Source organism: Falco cherrug, chromosome 6 (assembly GCF_023634085.1).
Source record: "Falco cherrug isolate bFalChe1 chromosome 6, bFalChe1.pri, whole genome shotgun sequence".
NCBI classification, from domain to species: domain Eukaryota; kingdom Metazoa; phylum Chordata; class Aves; order Falconiformes; family Falconidae; genus Falco; species Falco cherrug.
The window spans coordinates 15,846,576-15,866,257 of record NC_073702.1 but is presented as its reverse complement, the minus strand read 5'-3'; the positions used below and the strand labels follow the sequence as shown (position 1 = coordinate 15,866,257).

The 19,682-nt window shown below is 35.7% G+C and overlaps 1 protein-coding gene across 1 annotated transcript in view; it reads right to left on the bottom strand.

The window, feature by feature from the left end:
- EYS (eyes shut homolog) overlaps positions 1-19,682 on the bottom strand; it is an 873,960-nt gene that overhangs the window by 184,895 nt on the left and 669,383 nt on the right. Inside the window, exon 37 of the mRNA XM_027809136.2 lies at positions 1,700-1,864. Coding sequence (XP_027664937.2) covers positions 1,700-1,864 — 165 coding nt within the window. The remainder of the gene's footprint in view (positions 1-1,699; positions 1,865-19,682) is intronic.

Below are 19,682 nucleotides of genomic sequence, written 5' to 3'. Positions count from 1 at the left end.
ACAAAGATAAGCAAATTCACTATGTGTAAAATACTTGAGTTGTAAACCAGGCAAACAGCATCCAGCATTGCAAATTGATTCAAAGCTACTCCAACCACCATCCCTCCACAGCTTCGTAAATTTGCTACTTTCAGATCAAACCCTTTTCCAACAAGTAGTGATAGAAAAAAATCTGGCTCTGGTTGTAAAGTACAGTACACTTATCCAGGTTTTCAGAAAACAGCAGTTCCTCCAGAGAACAGCAAAAGAAACTTCCATGTTGGATTTTCTTCCTTTTCTTTTTTTTTACAGACAAGCTTATTCAGGGCTTATGGGTAGATGCAAGCTTTAACTATGGCTGGAAGCCAACTACTTTGCAGTGATGAGGCAAACAAAATCATTAAATGCTGAATATATTCAGACTACTTCCAGTGACCTTCCTTGAATTCTTCCTGTAGTACAAATAACTCCTTTTGCAATTGAAATAACTAACAAGTATAAAACACTTCAACATAAAGAGCTGCCACATCACCACTTACCCATGATCCTTAGCAAATTCTGCAGCTATGTAGCTTAGGCAGCTGCAGCAACAGCCCAGCTATAACATACAAGAATTTGATGTGGCATTTTGGAAAGCAGTAAATATAAATGTTCAATTTGGAGCTACAATGTTTTACATCTAAAGAGTTATACAGATAATAATTAAAGGCATAATTAAATAATGCCATGAAACTTCTACTACTTTTAACCCTGGCTTATAAATATTTACATTGTGCAGGTGAATTCACATATATTACTTCCAGATTAATATAAAAATAACAAAAAATAATCAAAATAATTTATATTAAATCAACAAGATTTTTCTGTGTAGACAAACCCTCAGAAGCTGCAGTGAACAGAGAATGCTCCAAATGATTTTGTCTTTGTGGAGTAAATCTATCACATAGATTGCACAAACATATTTTTCTACCTCTTCCTGAGTTCATGAGGAAATCACCCTACTTTCCAGGTTTTTCATTTGGATAGAAATTACAAGCTAAAATATATAAGGAAATATCCGACTAGCAGAGAAGCCTATTTGTCTTGCTGACTAGTGAAAAGCATACTGTCTCAGAAGTTCATGCTATATACTGATGAATGAAATATGAAGGCAAGAAGCAATTCTTTTGTAGTATTAATAATCATACATCCAACTCTGCAGGTATATTCTCTGGAGACTGCAAAAGAATCCTCTGAAGTGTGAAATCACAGTAAGTACTCCTGAAATACGGCAAATTTGCAGAACTTAAGATACTTCTGCAAATCAAAAAATCTTTGGAACCAATATCAACGTTATAATAAAAAGCGAGTCTCAACCTAGCTAAGGAGAAGCTGTTTCTCTATAATAAATTGTTTAAAACTTCTTCAACATCTGTATTTTAGAGCTGTAACACTTATTACTGGAGCCATAGGCTTACTATGTTCTCCCTTGTCAGGAAGTAGCATCTTTAGTTCTGTTTTGCTCAATAAGTCATAAATTAAAGAACTTTCCAGAGGAACACAAGGAACTATGGTTCAAATTTTATAATGCATCATGCATTAGAATACCAAAAGGCTTCTACTGCATTTTAATGATTCATTTCACTGCTGAACAGAAAATGCCAGCTGATGTACACTAAAGTTAATAAGGACCTGAAGGAGCTAAAACTGATACTTAGCTTCAAGTATCATTGGTACTCACTGTAAAGAATTGTGCCATTTAGAGCAGTTGTTTTCACTGTCAAGTACAGCGTCGTCAGATTGCTTGTTTCCTGCCCAGATGCAGTCCTGGTCTTAGATACAGATGTTAGAGAAGGTAGTTCCAAATAAGAATTTCCAGTGAAGGATGGAAAAAACAGTGCTGTATCTAAAACGAATAACCAAAAGCTAATTTTATTAATTTATTACAAAATAAAGTCATAAAATACAATATAATCAGCAAAGCACAGTTAAAAACATCCGTTCTTCTGCATACCTGTGAATAGTGTAATCAACTATATTATTTGCAGAGCATGCATATAAATTTGCTTAATTTCAATAATTTAACTAAAATATGCAGAAAATGTTCTAGCATCTGCATATTACCAGAAGTGAAAAGACTATTATAGGAGGGACTGCTGCTGGAAGATGCAATGAAGTTCAAAAGATTGTCATAAATTTTCATCTTTACAAAATGTGTCCATGCAGAACTTTTGTCCTATGACATCCCTGTGAAGTACTTTTGGTTTATAGTTGTAGGTAAGAAACAGAGGTTTTCCTAATTTTGAGGATACTCAAATATTCTGGGTTTGAAATTATTATGAGGACGCCATTGGGCAATATATGCATTTTCCCACTCACTACTCCTGTCCTGAAAATGAGTAATCACAAGAGAAAAAAATTTAACCATGAAGGCTTAACATTTGCAACATTTATTGCATTAATTAACTTTGTCATTACATTTTTGAGTTTTCCCCCCTGTAGCTGTGATAATAATACCACTCAAGCAAGAAAAAACAGGAAAAAAGTAATTGAGGTTAGGCAGAATGTCTTCCTAATGCCTTAAGCATCCTGGTTAAGCAATGCTCCTTGAAAACTGTCCAAATTCATCACCAAGGATATGAATGAAGAATGAGCAATGAGAAAAGCATTCTGAGTGCAGGTAATATTTTTGCAAAGAAATTTTTTATTTAGTGAACTAAAACTATACAGTGGAATTGTGACTGATGATTACACCTAGGCATGACTAGTATGTGGAAATTTTTTCTCAAAATTTTTATTCACTTTATTCATTTTTTGTTTGTGTAATCTGCCCATGGCTTATTCTCTGCCATTTTTACTGGACTTAAGAAGCAGGAACAAAATGAAACACCTAGTGAAACAAACATATGTTGAAGGGCATTAATTAAAAATAAGCCACCACAACCTGACAGCGAAAATGGAAAGCCAGAAGTAGTTACATTTCTTAACAGTATGTCTGGAAAAATCAAGGTTGTTGGAGAAAGTGAAAAATTATGGCATGAAAAGAGTCTTTTGCAGGGTGAGGTAAAGGGCAAAGACATTGCTAATCAGAGACAGACCTTCACAATTATGAGAATGCCATTTGTCTAATTAAATTCATACTTTCAAGGGAAACACTGTTAGCAGATCTACCTAGTCTAGTGCAGGGCCACAAACATGATTAAGGGACTTGGGCCTCTTTCATATGAGGAAAGGCTGAGAGAGCTAGGATTCCTAAGGCTGGAGATGAGCAGGCTTGGGTGAATCTTATCAATGTTTATAAATACCTGATTGGAGGGGATGGAGAAGAGTGAGCCAAACTTTTTGCAGCAGTGCCCCCTGACAGGCAATGGGCACAAATCCAAAAACCAGTAAATTTCACCTGAACAGATGAAAATGCTTTCTCACTGTGAGGGTGGTCAAACACTGGCACAGGTTGAGCAGAGACATTTGTCAAGCCTCAGTCCTTGGAGATTTTCAAGATCTGATTGGATGTGGCTGTAAGAAACCTGCTCTAGGTGACCCTGCTCTGCTTGAACAGGCTGTTGGACTAGATGATCTCAAGAGGTCCCTTCCAATCACAATGATGTGGTGATTCTGCGATCTTTCACAGAGAGGCTTTGTGTGGACAACATTAATTCTTATTGTTCAAATGTAGTGCCTTCAGAAACCTCAGTTTAGCACAGTACCCATAATACACCTTGCAGCTAAAGCTATTAAAAAGTCTTTTATTAGGCAATTTTCAAAAAATACTTGACTTCAAGATTATCTGTCCACAACTTAGTTTCTACATTAAAAATAATATTTTGTGAAGTTTCTTTCAGCTAGCTGGAGGGAGAAGGGGGAGGAGAGAGAGAAGGGGAAAGAAGCGTAGGATATCTGGAAAATCTTGAAAGGAAGGATAACCTCATCAGTTGTTCAGCTGGGATAGCTCCCTTCAAAAGGAGAGATCTTCCATAAAGACCTGTAACTTTTCAGGGAGTCCAGCGTAGAAGTCTCTGCACTAATGGATAGCCAAAATGCTACTTCAGCTGTAGTGACTACACCTGCAGTGCTACACCCAAAACAGCCTAGGCCTCCAAAGTCATCCAGAACTGCAAAGATGCAGAGTACACCCTCTTCTCCACAGTGTGCGGGCTATTAGCCTGCTGATCCTCAAAAGTCATCCTCTGCCCTAAAGCTGTGCAACAGCTGCCATCTGTCACAACTGTACATCAGTAATGAGGTCACGGATAGCACAGGGGTTAGTACTCTCCTTGGATGAAGGGCCTAGGTGGGAGAAAACCGAACAGCAGATGCCTCCTTGAGCTTTCATCTTCACACAAACTGAGATAGATTATCTCCAGTGTAGGTCAGAAGAAGGCATACAACCTCCACAGGTAGCACAACGAAGCAGAGAAGCCACCAAAGACTTATTAAGCACCAGATACCAAGAAAAGCTCCTACCCAGCAAGAGGAATCAACTGTGAAGCATTGCAATTCAACAGTTGAAAAGTACTGAAAAAGTACATGGTCATCTGTGCTTTCTATGACTGATACTTCAGGGGAGTGATTGTGCAGCGAAGAACTTCCCAGCCTCAAGAAGCGTGCTCTGACAGAACATCCTCTCTACAGGCAAACAGACCCATGAAAACTCTATAGAGCACTCTCCTCTGTTTGGCATAAAAGCTAACTTGCAAGCCTCAAAGGTTGGCTTAGGTGCTTGAATATCAGAGGAAAAACTTTACTGTTAATCATACTAACTTTGCTGTGTAACTACAAAATTGTTTTTAAGTATGCATATTCTCTTGTTCCTTACATCTTGACAAATAATAAAGCTAATTCAGAATACATTAATACACACATGAGAACTCAATTCCAAAGGAAAGTCTGAAGAGGAAGTTGTGATTCAGTGGGAAGTATCAGTCATGCAAGTAGCCCAACATACAGCAAGACAGTGAAGCATGTAGGAACCGCAGCATCCCAAGTGCACCTGTAGCAATATCCACTAAATCTACGTATCCTTGTATTATCTTGCATACAGTGGAAGCACATTTCAAATACCCTTAATATTTGTCAAGCAACAAGCAAATAATTTTCAGTATTTATGGATTTGGAAAAAGTAACAAAATCTAAACCCCACTTTTGAATAATTTCTCATATCTCATGTTTTATCTTTAACAGATTTCATACATATGGCTAATTTTAGACCCAGCATTTGAAATTAATTCAGTAATAGTAGCAAAGAGTTTGATAGGGATGTTTGATGGGATGCAAACAGTTGTTTGCAGCAAACTGCAACCTCACACACAGCATTATTCTTCCTAAAGCTTATAAAGATCAGCCTAATGACAATCACAGTATTTTTCGAAGAAATTAGTAATAACCTTTGAGAGATTTCATAAAGCTATGAGTGTTAGGAGATCTCTGATAGTGGAATGTTGTTATCAAAATTGTAAGAAATCTGTAAACAAAAGAAACACCACCATTTGAAGTGAAGGTCTTGTCAAGTTGCTGCTACCTTATACAGATAACTATAGATCCATTCCATAAGGCTATGTTAAATAGCAATACAAAATTCCTTGTCATAGGATTCTAAAAAAAGGTGACATTCTATAGACCATAAGAAATCAGTAAAGTGTCTTGTACTGATATTTTCAAATTATACATATAATTGTTAATGGCAGTCAGTGAAAAGACAAATTATGTTTAGCATGCATACATAGTACACAAAGATGGTTACTGTAAATGCTTTCTAAAAATTCACAAAATAGTAGCCTTGAAGCAAACACTCATACACTGTGAAAAAACTTTGAATATAAAGTAACTCTCAGGATGCATGTATCTACACCAAGAAATTATACTAAGATAGAACCATGGTTCTGAAAAAGCAGTTATTGCCTCTTGGATGTGGTTGATTGTGTCTGTGTATTAAGAGCCTAAAATCTATGCGATGAAATACACAGGTACAATAATAGTACAGGCAAAGTTGCTTGTCTGGATTCTGTTTTTCCACTTCCCTTGTTCTACTAAACTTGAAATTAGCAGGAATTAAAGTCCCACACAGCACTGAGCACGGCTGCACACTGGTAGGTCCCATGAATCGCAGCCAAAGAGGGCATATGCTGAACTACAATAAGCCGATAACTGAAATACTATCAATGCCAGCTAGAATGTGCATAAAGGGCTGTATCACAGTATGACAGTATTTTACACCATTTCCTAGTAACATTTACGGATCTTCATATTTTAAGATGGTTGCTGGCAAGAAGTGATTTTGTACTTCATTTGTTTCACTGGACAGGCTGACAGAAGAAATAGTTACTTTATTCTCTCCTGGGGCTACCATCTAACACTGTCAGCTATGTCCATGAGCCCAGGGGACTGTTCCACTAGGGCAGTGGTCTCCAAAGTGATGCCTGCACCCCAGGGCATACGCAAGACAATTCACTGGGGTGCAAGAAGAAATAAATTAGAACTGCAGTAGTATATAAATATAATTTGTAAAAAAATACATCTACATACATTGGTGGGGTGGCTTCACAAATTTTTTACCATTGGGGCATGCAATCAAAATAGTGTGGAGACCACTGCACTAAGGAAAAACTGAAGGGCAATAGGGACTTACCAACTGTGTCCCCCACAAGGCAAGGGAAGATAATGGAGTACCAGCATAGCAGTTCTGCAGTATGGAGAATTTCTACAAAGGGATTGTGTTGTGATTCTTTGACCTATATTTAAAGTCTTCGAGCAGAACACAATTTTTTGAGATACTAGCTCTTGCTACAATTAAAAAGTGACAATGTGACACTATACCAACAGAGGTTAGTGAGAAAATGAATACAGTACAACTTTGCAAAGCCATAAAGTTCTTTTAGACTCAGAGAATGTCCCTGCTTCAAATAAGCAAAATGGCTTAATGAATTTGAGTCCCAAACTGTATTTTATAGAATATACAGGTGTCTAAAACCTACACTGGTCAAACTTAGGACCCTGTCTGCATATAAGCTTCATCTTTGGATACTTATTAGGAAGCATCATAATACAATGATAAACAAAATTGATATACAAAAAACTCTATAAGTACAAGGCACAATCAACTACATGTAACAGCTTTACATGTCTCAATTATACTGGAAGAAATAAAACATTTCTGACATTTTAAGGGTAAAATAGGAGACTACAAGTAATTCAAAATACAATACCTGCAAAAATTCATAACACAGACTACAGAGTTTGGTCTTGAATTCCCTGAACAGCACATATTGCTAAGAATTATACTTAAATAGTTTAACTGAAGGCTCAAATTTTCTACTGAAATAAATAAGTTATCTGGGATACTATCAACTACAATTTTCAAAATAACTATAACAAGAAAATGTTGAGAATACATTAACAAATTTCTATTATGATCCTATTTGACTTTGTCTTAGAAAATAAACAGCAGTAAGGGGAAGAACAGAGTTTTCCACTGCTAGTAAATTTGAATCAATCTGTTTCCACTCCTATCTCTAATTTTCCATTTGCATTGTTTGCTTTTTGTGACAAGCTTGCTTAGTCCTGAATTCTATTAAATTCTATAGAGTTCTATCAAAAACAGACTTTTCAGTCTTGAAGATAGTAAGACCCTTCAACTGCACAAGCCATTGCTAAATAAAGTCAAATAAGAAATATGTAACACTTTTAATAGTTGAGTATCAGAAAAAAACCCACCACAAAACCCTGGAAAGGGAAGTAATGCATTCATCTTCTGGTAGGAGAGATCCAACCAAACATCTGGCCAAACTGTCTACAGCTGCATTGAAAGTCTTTGGTTCTTTTTAATGAAAACAAATGGGTAATCCTAAGATATCATTCTCCTCATCTTATGATAAACATCTTAAAAGTGCAGATGAATCATGACCTAAACCCACCTATTTCTCTCCACTTGCTATAAAAGGTCATGAAGGTCACTAGTTTAGCTGTAGACTGGCAGTATCTGAAGTAAGATGAACAATTCTCTCTCTTGATGTCTGTGTATCAGAACTAAATGGCCTGCTGGAGGACTTTCTTTAGGCAAAACCGAGTTAATACAGTAGTTCTGAGTTGAAATGTTAGAGATGTGAACGAAACAGGATGTTAGAATAGTTAGGGGCTCAAACTCTGAACTTGCCATTTGCATTTTTCAATTACAGTAGTAAACATCCTACGACAGAGATCCGAAACTTAGAGAAATTCTGTGCTTGTTCTTTTCCATCACTAAAAGAATATAGTAGAAATAGATGATAAAAATCTCTGCTGACCAGTGCAGCAAATCTTTGAATAAAGGTGTTCCCAGTAGGCACAAAGTCAGTTTAGCAGCAATATCAAGGGACTGATGAATACACAACTTGCTCTATCCATCTCATGCTCACCATATATCCCAGGGAACCAAATTTAACTACCCGAGAGAAATGCATTCTTTTATCTTATGTTCATGGTGTTAAGAAAATCAAAATGAAATAAATATGATTCAGAAAATTTCTAGGGATTATGTCTGGTACATACAAAATCTGACCTGGATATTTCATAAAGCATCACACACCTACAATAGTACAGAAATACAATAACCATTTCCTCAATGACTATAACTTTAGAGCTATGAAATAATTGATTAGGTGAGTTCAGCTGTTTCCAGACAATAAAATATGAAACAAAATAAATCTCATCCTTGCTGCTTTCATTCGTTTCAATGCACAAAAACCTTCTCCTTGCTGTAACTGAACTTCTACATCATGAGGCAAAGATCCTTACATAATAAAATGTGCAAGTTTTTCTTTGTCAGGCCAGCCTGGTGCCTTGTTGATAATGCTCTCTGCTGTCAACAGAGAGATCTGAATTCAGATCACTGACTTAATTTCTTACTTTGCAGATTGCTAGGGGCTTTGACTGGCAGAAAGATACTATGTTTTATCATCAAGACTCAGGGGAAGCACTGAGAGGCAATGGGTCACATAAGCATTCCTTAAGAGCAGGACATCATTTCATTTTCATTGAAGGGAACTGCCATATGAGTGAGGCAGTATTAGATTAAAAGAGTTTAAAAAATTCTAGGAAAATAAACCACATGATGCCATTAAAGTCTCTTCTGAATTTTCGAACAAGCCTGGTAACATGCATCTGCAAAGGTACAATGACACACAGAACAGAAGCAGGGATGATCAAAGGGATGGTACGGCTTCCAGATTGATAAACAGAACAGGCTTATTCAACGTGCAGAGGAAAATGGAAGAAATGACCACTCCGTGTCTTGTAACACAAAAACTAAGGACACTCGATACTATCAGGTCACAGGCTTGAAAAACAAAAGAAAATGATTAATAACTTTTCACAGAATGCATATTTGTTCGGGGCAATTTATTGCCACAAGACATGATGGGGGTCAGAAGTATTAAAAAAACCCCACAAAAACAAACCATGAAAAAGAAAGAAAAATACAGGAAAATCAATCCACCAGACTAGCAAGTATAATGGAACCACAGCTCAGAAAATCCTAATCTCACTGATTGGAGGAGGCTCAAGTAATGCACTTTGGGAAAAATCACAGTTGCCCTGTTTTTTATATCCCTGTCAAAGTAATTGTGACTGGTCTTGCGGATATTGAGCTAGGTGACCTACTGGTATGACACAGCTGGTAATTTTTATGTGACTTGTTCTGCTTTCTGTATCACTGCTAAGATTGCATGACAGAAGATAAGAGATACGCAGACCATTTAACATAAAGAAAATAAATGATTCCATAGTTATCTGAAACAAAGAGCAATTGTCATTACCTAGTGTCTACAGATCAAGTTACTCTCTTTTGGCAGCTCCACTGCAAAAAGTAGATCAACCCAATGTAGATATGTTAGCAGTTTTATTTCAGGAAAAAGAATTGTTCTGTTGAAAGTTTTAGCATTCTTTTAAATACTGAGAAGTTCAAGTTGGCTGCATGTCTGACAATACAAAAGCGTAGTAAAGCAGTTTGATGTTCATATGCTTTAGGAAACAGGGAGCCACAAGAAAAATAAATTATTTTCATATTCCTGTTTTGTACCCCTCATCATTCCTCGTCTGACCTCACATTTTAGGAGACAAGGATCACTTTTTTTTTTTTTTTCCCCCTCCCCCTGGACCCTCAGTTGCTTTACATCAGCAGATTTGTAACTGCGTCAGTTCACAGCAGATGCGAATTCAGTATTTCTGGCCAAAGCCTGTGTAACTGTAAAAGGAAGAAAATGACCTGGCTCACAGTATAAGATGAAGCTTATTCAGTTAATAGCCATGAAGCATGCTAAACTATCCATCTAAGAGATGTGTAAATATTAAATTTTTTATCTTTTTTGGATATTGCATAGACATGTAAAGTAAGACGAGATGTATAAGTGGAACAGACTGACATGAGAAAGGAGAAAGGAAAATTATTCATTCATATTGAGTTCAAGATTTTGTGAAAACAGGTATGACAGTAGCACCTTGATAGAATGCATAAAAAATAGCCAAGAAATTGGGTGTTAAAAAAATCCCAAACAATTTAGTTGTTAATCCAAACCCACACGAAAAATTAGCAATTTACTACCTGTTTTTAGTAGTTTTGAAAACAACTCAGTAATTCATCTTTTCCTGCTTGATTAGTTTCAACTACAAAATGTATTACTTTACTCCTAAATGTATTGGATTTTGAAGTGAAGAGAATGGTCCTCATTGATACTAGTAGCTAATCAGATGTATTTTATCACCTGCATTCAAAATGATGCACAAGTGCTTAACTGTTTTCCTGAATTTGACATAGAGGAAATTGGGAAACTATTATCTAATATTTTCTTCAAGCTCAACATATTTGACAGGAAATATGATCTTCTTGCCAAACCACCAGTGTTTTATCTATTAAAAAAAAAAAAAATCTATCTAGGAGGGAAATGAAGGTTCTTATATCTTCATATATATTTTTCTAACTCTCCCAATTACAGGAGAAAATCTAAGGTAGAGTTTGAATATCAAACCATAATTTACACTGGAGTTGTCATAATGCACTGCTATAATTGATACTGAAAAGCTGGTTGCTTTTAAGATCATTGTGACAGAGTATGGCAAATTTTAACGAAGCAAGGACTTTTAAAAATCTTTTGAAGCTCACTCATTATTTGCTCTGTAAAGTATCACAGAAAGTCTACTTAAACATGAGTTTTCGTATTTTTGATTCAAGTCCAATAAAGTGGTAAAAGGAGTGAATGAAATAAAGTATTGGTTTTCAGGGGGAAAAAGGCAGCTGTTGGAATATGTTTGGAAACTCAGACTTTTCGCAACATGTTGATACACTAGAGATCATGTATTACTCATTGAAATGAGAACTGTCTGGTTACACAAATGAATGTGGTCCAATAGCTTCATTTACTGTTATTTTACAGTGAGTCACAGCTAAATTTAAATATTTTATTAGTATATTTGTAATTCTTACGTTTATCGAAGTTCTAAGGCCAAGTTTTTGCTTTATGAGATACCAATGTATTTTCCATCACTTTAATTTTATTTCTGCCAGCTAAGTTTAATTTTATTCTCTGCAACGGTCTTGAACACATAAACTAACATTCCTATGCCAAAGGATCAGAGAAATACTTGACGAGTAATTGGCTATAACGGTTTAATTTGGACAAATATTAAGCTTTTCCAGTGTGTGTCATATTTAGTCAGATCAAGAGGAATCTTCCATCTGGATAACGCTGCAGACTAATTTATCATATGGTTGGCACCAGATAATAAATGATCAATGTTATATGTGAAATGCAAGCTGTAGTTTTAAGAACACTACATTTAATGTGCTCAAATAAATAACACAGTTTATGTATTGTTATTATATATTATATATAATTTTATATACATAGTATATATTGTGTATGCACCAAATTTTATGACTTTCCTAGGAGGTTTTAATTAGACTTCCCTATTATTACTTAGACGTATGGATGCATAATTTACAGAATTGTTTAATCTAATCTGAATTCCAACCTGAGTTTGTTTTCACAGGTTTAGGGTGCAAAGGTAGTTCCTGAAATTTCTCATTTTCTGGCTATCAGTAACATTCCTCCAAGAACCAAGAAGTTCCTTTATCTTCCTCCTAAACTTTTGGTAATACACTACTGAAGTAAATTTGAGCTTTTTATTAATGATTTCCTAGTTTTTTAACTGATATTGCATAAAACTGAGAAATTAATTTGGTAGGGTGTCAACTGGTTAATCAGTCAATTGGCATCCTTCTACCAGTGCTTTTAATATAGAAAATACTGATTTGACCTTTTTAAATGACTGTTTTAAAATTAATTTCAGTCTGCTTCCTCGGACTTTGCAGGATATCTAAGCCATATTTATAGGAATAGGAAACCCTAGTTCTACTGCAGAATTCAAACACATCAGTTTCAAGATAAGCAAAATTTCAGCTTGATAATAATTCAAGTCCAGGTGGCCAAGATACACCACCAGAATACGGTTTGGAAAATACACTAAGTGAAATGACAGAACTGCTGGAGAGCAAATGACAAATTATTTTACAGCATTTGCCAACATTTAAGAAACACTTGCTTATATATGGGTATCTCTACAAAGGATCCCAGGAGGAAAATGATCTTCCCTCCCAAGCAATGAAACAAATATGGCAACATTTGTCATGGACTAAAGTAATCCTTGTGCCTCAAAATAATGCAAAAGAGAATTTCTAAAGCAGGGTATGTAAGCAGCAGCAGATCTCAAGTACACCTAGCCTGGTTATGAAAAAACCCACAGGAACTATTAAAAACTACTTGGATGCTCTCCGATGCATGGAACACAAACTAGAAGATGTATGAAGGTTATTTGGCAATACAAGCATAAAACCCGTCACCATTAGAGAGTTTCTCACTGAACGAGGACAACAAGCCCCTAAAATTTTAACATTTCAGTATGATTTTTATTGCTCAGTTCAGAAGGTAATTGCATTTTTGCTACTGGAAGCTGGTCTGTTCTAAAGAAAAAAGCAGGACACCACTGTGGAAGCAGAAGAAACAAACAGTTTGTAAGCCACCAAGCACCCGTCTGTTCTCACACTATAAGCACCTATTCTGTCTACCCACACACCGAGGTAGATCTCCTTGGAGACTGCACTGTACAAAGCAAAGCAAAAAAGCCAAAGCTGTTTTAGGGCATCAACAAACAGTGAAATACAAATGATATATTTAACAGAAAACTTTCATTTAATCTTTTTCTGAATTAAGTTGATGCCCACTCACATTTAAATCTCCAAGGAAACAGTTCTTCTTTTGACCTCAATATTTGGTGCTGCTACGGTGAAGCAAGCAGAACTTACTTGAAGATTCTGTCAGTTTTTCCAGTGCTACAGGCCTCACTACACTGCACAGCTTTTAAGTACTGTGTCCAGAGGATGAAGACAAAAACCAAAAAGCTTTGTCTTAGAAACCACATCCAGTTTCCCTGCACTGTGCTGTTGAGCTGTTTAAAAATATCTTCTGTTCTTCATTTTTATTATTGTGTTTCAACGGTCTAAGCAAGTGCAATGGAAAAAAACCCCACCTAAATTACTTATCACACATGCAGGATGCATCTCATTAGTGATATCAATCTGTCTTCAAAAGAAGTAAATTTAATTTTAGTATTTGTAATAGTTTTGTTTTAGTAATTGTTGAGCTAGGGAATCCATCTCATGGTATCTTATTTTCAATGAATTATCTACTTTTAAACAGTGCATTCTATTGTCTCATAGATTTTCAAATTACCTATTTCTTTCATTGATGTCAATGATTTTCTCATGTAGTGAGACTTTCATCATATTCTTAGGGGGTAATTGTGATAATTCTAGCAGTTTTCCATTGTAAGACCTGTTTTACAGCTAAGTAGTAATTACAGAAAGTCAGCACTTGGGAGGCTGACACAGGGCTCTGTGGCATGGTGAATTTAAACTGCTCCATTTAAGACTTTAATGTAATGTAAAATCAGGAGAGCCTTCCCTTCAAGTCAGCAATGAAAAAGATGGGAGGGAAGCAATTCTTCTTTTATACATTTTAGGAAATAGTACATATTTTGAAAGTAAGGCCAAAGTAAACGGAGAGGGTATGTGAGAAATGGATACATTTGAAATGTAGATTCCACTTTCCACTACATTGCCAAAAGTACAATGTCTGTGAACGGTCTGAGAAAAAAAGCACACTATAATACGCACACTTTCCTGTATGTAAAGATCACAGCTGAACTCATAAAACAGAAATATGTTTTAGGTAGGAGACGCTTAAGTACTGATTTACACCACTGGAAGGAGCTGTGCTCCCAGCTAGACAGACAAATGAACTACCAAAAAAAAAAAAAAAAAAAAAAAAAAAAAAAAAAAAAAAAAGAGAGAAATAATACTAATTACAAATAGAACATGACCTTGTAAAAATACAGTATGTCCTGAGACGGGCTTCTTAGGCTTTCATCCTTCAACACCTGTCCTAAAAAGTGCCCTACATTGGCCTGTCAAACTCAGTTTCCCCAGGAACCCAGCACAGTACTGGAAATTTTGGGAGTCTGTGCTGTCAACTGGGTCAGATCAGAGTTCCCACTTCCTTACTTAGGATCTAGAAGTCTTCAGATCCCCTGGTCTCCACCTCTGGGGGAGGAAATCCTACACTTCAGGACATGTCTCAGATCATCCAGGGGGTTCCAGATTACGGAGTACTGGGTCTGGAGAACGACAAATTTCTGCAAGACTGAAGAACCAGCTGGCTTAAGTTTGGAAAAGCCATGATGAGTTTCTAATGGCAGCAATCTCAAAATACTAGGTCCCAGCAGCCATCACACCTTCTTTTTAATGTTCCAAATTAAAATTAAAAGAAAAAAATCAAACTCCTGATTTCTCAACAGCTGCAAAACCCATTTCCCAAGCAAAGGTTAAAAACTATTGATGAAACATGCTGTGCAAACACTTAACTTTCATGCTTGTAGTTATGTTATTCTGCATTATTTATTACTTTGTGACACTGCACATTTTTAATACACTGCTTCCAGCAACCAGGAGAAGATATCTGAAATAATCTACCTTTTTTTCATACTTGTCTTACATGAGAAATTTTCAAGCCAAAAGTTTAGATAGGAAATACAGGCATACGCATCCGGTAAATTCCAGTGTTAAAGACAGAGTGGGAACATATGCATTGGTATACAATATATTAATTTAATTTCCATATTTAGACATAAATATTTTAGCAGCTCCTAGCTATGAATTATTTTACTAGGAAATCTTTCTGAATAGCAGCTTCTCAAAGATATACAGGGAGTTTTTGTCAACCTAGTGCATATGTGTCCTATGGGACATCTTCAAAGCCAATCTTAAAATTTAGTAACAAGTAACATAAGAAAAATTACATTGTAATCATTGCAAGGAGTTTTGAGTTTGGAAGCATTTTGTAGATGTGATCCAGAGAAAGAAAAGGGATGAAGATAATGGGAGAAAACCCAGTCCATAAGAGAAACATTTTTCACTCATGGGTATAAAAGGCAGAGAGAATCTATCTCTCAAGTCTGAGTGGGGCCAGGGGGAAGAAGAAAATTGTTTCACTTGAGTGAACTGCTTAGATCATAGCCAAGTGACTATGTTAGAAGTACAAATCATGTTGTACAAACTTACTCCTCACTTCATATGACCCTACAGAACGCCAGTGCAGAACAGATTGGTTATCAGGATACTGTTCAAGAATCCACATCAATTCAAGGACTTGGAGAATTAATTTCTGGTTACAGTGAGTGCAACAATTGTCTGCTTGAAGCTGTTGAAAACTACAGAGCCTGGACTCACTAAGAGTGTTCTTTTCTCAACCTTTCCGATTTAGAACAATGCTTTGTACAAACAAAATACTATGGCACACCAGAACCCAAAGTCTCAGGACAAGTAACCTTATTTTGTGCTTGACATTTGCATGTCTACCAATTCCTACATCTTCCTTGGGAAGTCACAAATAATAATTTTATGCCATTTATTACATCTCAATTAGAGGCTTAATATCTGTACATCAGTTGTTCTTTTCTCCCAGCAAACTCCCAAGGGTCATTTCAAAAGGAAGCTGCTGATGTTGCTATGACAGATAGTCTGTTTTGCCCATTTTTAAAAAAATCATAGTCAACTTAGTAAACAAATCCCATTATTATGTTAGATATTTCTTTCAAGCTGAAATAAACCCACCTATATATTCCATGGGAATGTTACTTATGAATACACATGAAGCTCGGAAACCAGTAAGACTTAATACAGTGAGTTAAAATACAAGCAGTTTCTCAGATTGGAGAGGTGAATACACCTGAGAGACAAATACTAAATTTTCATTACATTTTGTGAGACTATTGAAGCTTCAATTTGATTCAGTATCAGGATAAGAAGAAATGAATTAAGTAATGCCTTGCCTTTAAAAGTAAACATTTTGGTTAGCTTCTCTTCCCTCTGTCCGTCATTATTTCAGAACATATGTTCTCATCAACTCCACGATTTAGAAATTAAAACTTCACCTCATGTTTGATATTCCTTTTAGATTTAGCTTTAACAGTCTTTCAGTGAGCAGCTGCTAAAATCAAAACTGCACTAAGACAGACAGGAATGAATGAGACAAGATGATAATCAAGATTACCTGATTTCAGAAATCCCAAAACCATCAGAGCTAGAAAGTCTGCTGCCCTCACCAACGGAAAGCTAAAAAGAGCTTCCAGCTTTTCCACTGGTGTATTTCTATTTTTGACCTTAGAATTGCTCACAAAGCACTTGTTATATCAAACACAGCTGGGCAGCATTTCTTTTAACCAAAACAATTGATGTCTGTGCTGCAACAGCAGCTAACTTGCAGATCAGGTTCAAAACTCAAATAATTCTGAGTATAAATTTATAATATATTACTGGCATGTAGCAAAATAAACCTACAGTCTGATATACTGATAGTGGAACAACCCAACTTTTATAGGATGCTATTTTCTCCTTTGTTCTATTTATCATTGATCTGTGACTGATACATATTAAGTAACAGATTATCTACCATTTTGCACTAACCTAATTCTATTACCTAACATATTGGAGGATACTATTAAAATACTAAAAGCTTAAATTTGCTTTTATATAGCTAAAATTAACCAATAACCTAGAAGAGTATTACTTGTTCAAAGTGCCAGTCTTTTACCATGTTAATTAGAATTTCAAGAGCTACTTCATAAAGTTCAGTACTTTTGTTGTTGTTACTGTTTATAAGGTTATTCTTTCAGTTTAAAACCTGATGTTCCACAGTAAATTTCAATGGCATGACTGTACTGGTTTTGGCTGAGAGGGGTAATTTTTTTTCACAGTAACTGTACGGTGCTGTTTTGGACTTGTGATGAAAAGAGTGTTTCCCACATTTACCCTTCTGATTCTCTTCTTCCACCCACTGGGAGGGAGGGAGCGAGCAGCTGTATAGGGCTGAACTGCTTACTGGGGTTAAACCACGACACTGTTCTAGAAAAATACTTCCAGGCTGTCTAGAAAGCATTGTAATGGAGTTTTCTGTCATTTTTAGGAACCGGTTATTAATAGTCTGAAAAACAAGCAAAGCTCCTTGCTTAGTCTCGGATGCTGGAAATAATTAGCTGGGAAGTATGCATCCACCTAGAATCCTAAGAACTTTAAAAGAATACATAGTAAGATCCTCATTGATTGGCAACTGCAAGAATTTCTAAAAAATATCTGAAATTTCTGAAGTAACAGAATTCAGAACAGTAATTGCTAGATTAGAAAAAAGGAGGTACTGCTCCTTTTACAGGCCTGTGTGTATACCAGCTATTCTTCCAGCAAACTCTGAAAGGTCATTTCAGAATGACAGGCTTGGCCAAATGCAATGCAGGGGATAGAAAAGGAGAAATAGAGGAGATAAATAATATCTCTAAGAGTCATTGTAAAACCAAAATAAATCACACCATTTTAACCACATTACTGGTGCAATCCAAGAAGAACAGGAAAAGGTTGCAGCATGAATTTCCTATATTCAGTTTTTGGTGCACAACCACAGCTCAAGTAACACTATTAATTCTTTGCCTCCAGAGACTATAGGCCTGAACTGTGTAGAGTGGAGCATCTCCCAAGATATGTTCTTATATAACAAAACACAGTTACCACCAATTCCTTCGTAATATGGCACGGTACTTTAGGATGGGAAATTTTATTTAAAGTCATTGGTAGGGCTGAGTTAAGTTTCATTTTGACAACCAGTTGCACTACTGTAGTATTAAGTTTTTATATTTTTTTCCTAGTCTGATGAGGAACTGCAATTGTAAAATAGCCTTACAGCAATGTCACAGCTCTGCCACTAACACCACATAATATTATGGTTCTCAAAATAATACTGACATCACATTTACTGCTAGTTTTAAATACATGTTCCCTGTCTGCCTTACTAATATCTGCTTGTTATAAATAGTCATCTGTGAAATTACTTCTTTTTCAAATTATAGATGAAAAGTGAACATGGGAGGAAAAAACAAGGCTGAAATAAACTATCATTCAGCATAGCACAGATTCAGCTTAGAGCAGCAGCAGTGCTAATTATTCTTTTGAAAGAAACACAATCTCAAAACACACTGAAAGGCAGATAAAATATGTTCACAAGAACATGTCCCAGGATAAGGAACACCTGCTCTTTTAGCCTGTGATACCTAATTATTAACAAAGGTACATTCTGCATTTTAGTACTGACTGATTTTTCCTCTTTGAACCATATTTTACCCTGAGTCACACATCAGATATTTTCTTCCTAACACTCTCAGTGCTGATGGATTTCAGACTGGAAAATGTTATTGCTTTTCTGGGTTTTTACTGCATTCATTTGGTAACAAACCTAGTAAAAAGTATCACAATGGATGAACTGCAGGTAAATGATCCCAGACAAATTTAATCTAATTTATCTACTAAATCACTTTAATTAGTTTTGGACTGCCAGCTGTTACTTCTAGATTTTTAAACCAAAAAAGAACAAAACCTCTGATTTGAAAAAAAAGACTGCTACACACTTTTCCTCAAGTCAAATAACCTCCCACAAATTAAAAAACAAATAGAGAAAAAAAACCCCCATGTCATTAGTATAACACGTCCAGTTTATAACTTGGATGATAAGACGGAAAATAACTAACATCTGTCATCTTGAAAAGTGCTTTTTACCTTTATTATCTAATGTCTAGCAAAGTCAGACATTAGACATTGAGCAGTCTTGTTTAGACTGATTGAAAATCACATTTATTTTAATGCATGCCTATAAAAATTGAAATTTGCCATTTGGTTTGTTTTTCTACATTGCTTAATGGTGTCACATACAGTAGTATAAAGCCAAAATAAGGAGTCTGTAAACCTGTGACTGCTATCAAAAAGTGTGGGCAGCTATTATTAACAATATAAATCATCATAAAACTATACTTAATATCTTTTCCTATCTTTGGCCAACAGAATGAAAACTAGTTAATTTTTTTTTCTTTTATGTACAGCATGTAAATAAACAATAGATGTTTAAAACCTCATTATATAGTGTGTGTTCTTTCCTTCCTGAGCAGCAACTGTTTTGAAACAAGATTTATACTAACTTTAAAGAAAAAATTGTGTGAAATAAAGCAAATATTTCAACAGGAAAACATTTTAAAAATTATAGCCAAACATGAAATGAATTTCTAAATCATGCTGGCATTACTAAGCACACACAGTAGTGGTCTGG